Source organism: Ambystoma mexicanum, chromosome 11 (assembly GCF_040938575.1).
Source record: "Ambystoma mexicanum isolate Mex_15411 chromosome 11, UKY_AmexF1_1, whole genome shotgun sequence".
In the NCBI taxonomy this organism is placed as follows: Eukaryota; Metazoa; Chordata; class Amphibia; order Caudata; family Ambystomatidae; genus Ambystoma; species Ambystoma mexicanum.
The window spans coordinates 1,001,661,268-1,001,667,267 of record NC_090934.1 but is presented as its reverse complement, the minus strand read 5'-3'; the positions used below and the strand labels follow the sequence as shown (position 1 = coordinate 1,001,667,267).

Genomic DNA, 6,000 nt, shown 5'->3' with positions numbered 1-6,000 from the left:
AACCTCAGACATGATACATTCCCAGACCCATAAACTCAACAAGTAAATAACTTGAGCCAGATGTGGATGTGCTTGGCAAAATGGGAGATACTTTATAGCGGCTGCATAATGCCAAAAAAACACCAGGTGTGTCATATGGGCAGTATGTCTTCTTGAGACACAGATTCTATACCTCCTAAAACATTTAGCTGTGTGTGTACCTGATGGCATAAATGGAAACACCCACTTCAACCCTCATAAGATCTTGAAAGACTGTTTAGCAGGTCTAACTACACCTAGAGCCCCTTGCTTTCCCAGTCTTTTACAATGCAAAACATTTTTGACAAACAGGACAGCTTTCAATTGAGCGTTTCTTTTTTTTTTTTTTTAAACAAACAAAAGATGCACATGCGGTCATCCACTTTGGGGATTTTTAACCCTCACATTTAGAGGTTGTATTGCCAGGTGCTGGACTGACGAGACCAGGCTAAACTGAGGGGATTCCTTTTTATTTCTTTCGACAAAGCGTTAAGTGAAAACCACATAATGTAAGGGTCGAACTTCTACTGCTCACTACAGTGCATTGGAGGGGCTCTCTGGAGGTTGGCTTTTTAATCTCAAGAACTGAAACCGCCAAAACACTTCCCCATTTGATTTGATTTTAACTCTCCAATGAAATAATAAACACATACAAATAGATATATCACATTCTCCATTTAAGTGACTGTATTGGAAAGAGATACTTATCTTTATAACAGTGTTTGCGGATGACACTCGCAGAGAGAGATTCTACTGGATGATTATAATCAAGTGTCACAGCAGCGTAGAGTGACTTTCCTTTTTGAAAATATCAATAAACACAGCACAATTAGACTTACCAGATTTAACATCTGCACACCAAGCCTCTTCTGATGGTCAGTGCATACTGCCATGTATTTGATTAATATGCTTGCAACTTGGCACTAAAGAGGAGCCTGCCTAATAAGCAACATTCTAAATGTTAAATTGTGAATACATTGTTTAAAGGGGAAACCCTTTGGGATTATGAACATTATTTAAGAAGCAGATTCAGAAAATACCACATGGCAATTTCATTGCATTTTTATTTTATTAGAGCTCAAGAAATAAAAATCACTACACCTAGCCTGAAGACCAAAGGTCAGCAAAAGGTTGCGTCTTTTGATAAGAGTATCTCAACCCAGTTACTTGTGCCCTTTTTGAGAATGGAACATAGATACGTAATATTGGAAGGTAAAGAGGGAAGAGAGTACGTTTAAAGACGCAAGCTTTAAAACAGTTTAGGTAGAACTACTCATCTCAAAAGCAGGTCTTAAAGCTCACACTGGGAGTGTTCCTTTTCAACCACCCAACACCATGCCCAAATTGACAAAGGATGCAAGAATAGCTTCCCCTCTTACATGCATGATTCCTGTGAAAGATTTCAATCAACAAAATCAAATCTGACACACTTTAAAAAAGAAAAGGAGAAATAATTTAGGAACAGTAACTCGGGACAAAAACGTAAACACCCATCTCTTCTCAGCCAGCAACATTTCCACGGATTATCTTTCACACTATGCCCTACAGGATATTCAGGCACAAGACTTACTTTTAAATGACAGCCAAAAATGCTGGTGGCAAGCAATTCTCAGTCTTCTGTGCCAGGGGGGGTGCGCTGATGGTGGGGAAGTAAGGGGTAAGAGTGCGCTGATGGTGGGGAAGGAAGGGGTAAGAGAATACAAGAGGATTTCCCCACTGGGATAAAAGGAGAAAAAAACAGGAATTCCACCAGTAACAAAACTTACAATCAGCATTGAGAAAACAAAATAAGCTTTTGACAGATCGGTCCTACACATCACTATGTGTCAAAATCCAAAACAGAAACTGGATATCAGACCCAGTCACTTTCATCAATTAGCTTGCAAAATAGGGACCTAAGAAAGACAGTAGGACAGGTTGAAAGCATTGAAGGGCAATTTAACTGATAATAGCGCAATGATAAGTACTTGGACAATGTGAACTGTGAAGCAACATGGAACACATCATACAAGCCAGCAGAGAGTGGCAAAAGCATTTGGCACCAGAGGCAGCATCACTGCTGAAACCTCAACTGCATGGCACAGAATTATAGAAAGAGTGCAAAAGTGATTAAGACTTGAAAGCATATTTGGCCCCAATGGAAAGCATAGCCAAATCTTTGCAAAAACTCTCTCCAACAAGATTCACAAAAATCCTAAAAGGCAAAGACACTAGCAGTTTGCCTACAAGGTGTAAAATAGGGCACAAGCACATAAGGCAAGTCTTCTTGTTCCTCCTTCATTTCATGGATTTTAGTGCAGTACAGTGTGACAATTTCAAACAGGAACTCTGCCTTCACCATCAGAGCTTTCATAACAGTTCTCATTTGATATCCAACTGCTAATAATATCAAAAATCAAAGTGAGCCAACAAAAATACTGCTCGCAATAACCCATAACATGACACTGACAAGTATAACCACACCCAACCCCTGCACTTGGTTCACCAATGTCCAATAGTAGGCCAAATCATGTGCAAGGAAAGCACAATATGTAACCCTTTCAAAACACTTCAGTGTGGGGCGTCATTAACCCTCAACACCAGAGTCAGGAGTGACTGTAGATCCTTCGCTCCACAGCCGGAGTGTCCGCAGATAATAAACTCCACAGTCTTGAGTGACTGCAGATTATTTGCTCCACCGCCTTCAGTGACCGTACCACCCCTTTGCTTTACTACTGGGGTGCCTGATCATACTGAAGATATGACTGAAACCAATGGCAGAATTTTGAGAGTTCAGTCTGTTTTTCGTATGTGTCCATGGCTACAATCGCAGTAAATCTTTCAACCATTGGCATCCAACTATGTAAAATAGTACAAATGGAATGAGCTGCACATAGCCCCAATATTTTGCACAGGCTCTGCCAGAAATTATACCCAAAACCGAAAGGTGTAACATTTCTTATGACTTCTATCATTTGTTGCCCGTGCAACTCTTCTGAATGACGCCTGGAATTAGAAGTTCACCATTTGCAGCACTCTAGGGCATCTTCTTGCCAGCTTGCAGCCTCTTTCCGCTGTCATTTCTTTCTCTCTCAAAGGGCATCATTTATGCTGTCTTTTCTGTAATCAGCAGGGTCCTCCTGAGCATCCCTCTCTTCATCGTCTATCAAGAGAAAAAATCACAAATTTGAAAGGCTGATAATATGGGTGCGTCACATTTTAAACAAAACGTTCTTACAATGTAGCAGTTGCTGCCATACTAGTGATCACACTGTTTTACATACATTTCAATTAACATACAGATGTGACAGCGATTAGTGCTCTTTGGCTATACCCAAGGTTGTGAACATGGCACGAGATGCAGGTCTGAGTATTTTACATGCAAAAAAACAGTGCAGAGATTTCTGTGCTCTTCAAGCAAGACTCCATTTAAACAAATATGTTAAAGAAAGGGAAAGGATTAGGAACAATTAACTACATTCTTCAAAAGGACATATTTGGCGATAGCAGACTCTACACACAGCTTAGAAAGTAAGAGTCAGGCAAGATCAGGGAAGTGTGGGAAAACATCATGCATCCACCCCTTAATAGCCAACTGCGGAACATGCTCTACTTACAGGGCTTGACCAAGCATTGGTAGCATTGGCACCCTGACACCCCTTGCTTCATCACAGAGCAATATCCTATGCCAATGGAAATCTATGCTCGCATCTAGTTTTGCCTGGACTACTCCTGCTGTGTATTTGTATTTATTAAGGTATCCCCACCAAAAATATCGCCGTACATATGGTTGTTTGCCTCGCAGGGTCATTGGCTCAATATCGCTGCAAAACTATGGCGATATTTTTGTATCACAATACTTTTGCAGGGGTATTAACATATGAAACCTTGATTAATGCATTGTTTTTGCCATGACACTATGGATAACTGAAAACTGTACAATAATAATTGATCATTGCAAAGAGAAACAAACATTTAAACAGATTAAGAAAGAGGATAAGTAGTAAGCGTTCAGACTAAAATGAAATAAGGAGAGTGTAGCAGACCTTTTGAAAGAGGTAAGCAATTCCAATGTTTAGGATTCAGAAGAGAAACATATCAAAAACAGGATTGACCACAGGGTGTTAGGAATGACAAACTGATTTTGAGAATAAAGTATAAGGAGAAGAACAAATTACTTACCCCTGTTAATGTTCTTTCTGATGGATGTTCCTCCCACAGAGTCTTCATCTTTGATATAACCAATATCCTGCTTGCAGCTTCAAAAACGTTTCGGCAGCAGAGGGTGCCATGCGTCGACTCTAGGTCCCTTGGTGGCTTCCATCCCCCTCTCAGCTGTGACATCAACGCCGGTATAAATATCATGCACCGCGCCCTTTGCATCTTTTCAAGTTTTTCCCCTCTTCCTGCATAGCAGACTCAAAGGTGAAATAAATCCCAGACGTTGAAAGAGGAAGATTTAATCAATGGGAATTCATGCAAGGGTGGAGGGACAGGTTGGGAGGGCGATGATGAATCTGTGGGAGGAACATCCATTGGAAACCTTATCAGGTAGTAAGTCATTTTTTCTTATAATGGATCGTGTCCTCCGACAGATTCCTCATCTTTGATACTCCCATAGCAGTTCGTAGATGGAGGTGCTAATCAAGAATTTGCTATTGATTTACGCTGTGAAGAACAGCTTTGCCAAATTTAGCTTTCTGACCCGACAGAATCAAGGGAGTAATGTTTAGAAAAGGTGTGCAGCGAAGACCACGTTGCAGCATTGCAAATATCCTGCACTGGTACTCCGCTTTGAAGGGCTGAAGTTGTAGCCACTTCCTGTGGAATGCACCCTTAAATTATCAGGGACATCCTTGCCAGCTAAAGTTTTACACTCAGAGATACATAAATTGATCCATCGAGATAGTCTGTTTGGTTACAGCCTGTCACAACCTATGACCTGTATAGCCAACAAAAAATGTGGCCATCAGGTCTCACTTTAGCAAGTCTTCCTCATTCTTGGAAGGATGAGGCATTAGATAAAAGGCTGGCAGAACTAATCTCTGTGACAGGTGAAATTCTGACACCACCTTATGTAGAAATGAAGGACGAACGCAAAAAAAACATCTTATAAAAAGTAGTAAATGGTGGTTTGCATGACAAAGCCTGAAGTTCGCTCACCCTGCAAGCAGAAGTGACTTCTACAAGTAAAATAGTCTTTAAAGTTAACATCCTAAGCAGACATGAATGAAGAGGCTCAAAAGGTGCTCCCATTAAGAAATTTAAAACTAAATTAAGATCCCAAGCCGGGACTATGAACGGTACCGGTGGGAAGATGTTCGTCAGTCCCCTTAGGAATGGGATAACAATGGGAATTTAAAGTACAATCTTTGTTCAGACGAGCGCTTAAAAATCGATATTGCAGCCAAATAACCTTTAGCACTGGAACCCTGAAGCCCCTGATTGGCCAGATGTAACAAGAAACATAATACAGAAGGCATGGAGGGCAGATTGACATGTCAAGAGGTTTTGGGTACCATGTTCTCCTGGCCCAATCTGGAGCCATCAGGATCATGGATTTACCAAACTTCCTCAACCTCATTATGACATGAGGAATGACTGGGACCGGAGGGAATGTGTACTGAAGTGGACAATCCCAATCCATCACAAACACATCCCCCAGCGCTCCTGTCTGAGGAAATTCCTTGGAGCAGAACCGGCAGCATTTTCTGTTGATACTGATGCATACAAATCCACTTGAGGGGTTCCCCAAAGGGCAACGATCTCTAGAAGAACTTCCTGAGCTAACACACACTTGTGGGACACTGTGTTCTGCCTGCTCAGAGCGTCCGCCGCTGTGTTCTCCTCTCCAGCTAGGTGAAGGGCCGATACAGAAATTCCTTCTTGCAGTGCCCAAAACCAAGCTGCATTGCCTATCTGCACAGTGGTAGTGACCATACACCTCCTCCCTTGTTGAGGTAATGCAGGTTAACTGTGTTGTCTGCCATTATTAGAACATTC

At 41.5% G+C, this 6,000-nt stretch overlaps 1 protein-coding gene across 3 annotated transcripts in view; it reads right to left on the bottom strand.

Moving 5' to 3' along the window:
* Positions 1 to 1,064: 1,064 nt before the first annotated feature.
* Positions 1,065 to 6,000, bottom strand: part of GOLM2 (golgi membrane protein 2) — an 801,157-nt gene continuing 796,221 nt past the window's right edge. For all 3 annotated transcript variants that reach the window (XM_069624194.1, XM_069624193.1, XM_069624192.1), the window contains one exon: positions 1,065 to 3,160. In XM_069624194.1, the coding sequence (XP_069480295.1) occupies positions 3,090 to 3,160 (71 nt within the window). In that variant the 3' untranslated portion in view covers positions 1,065 to 3,089. The remainder of the gene's footprint in view (positions 3,161 to 6,000) is intronic.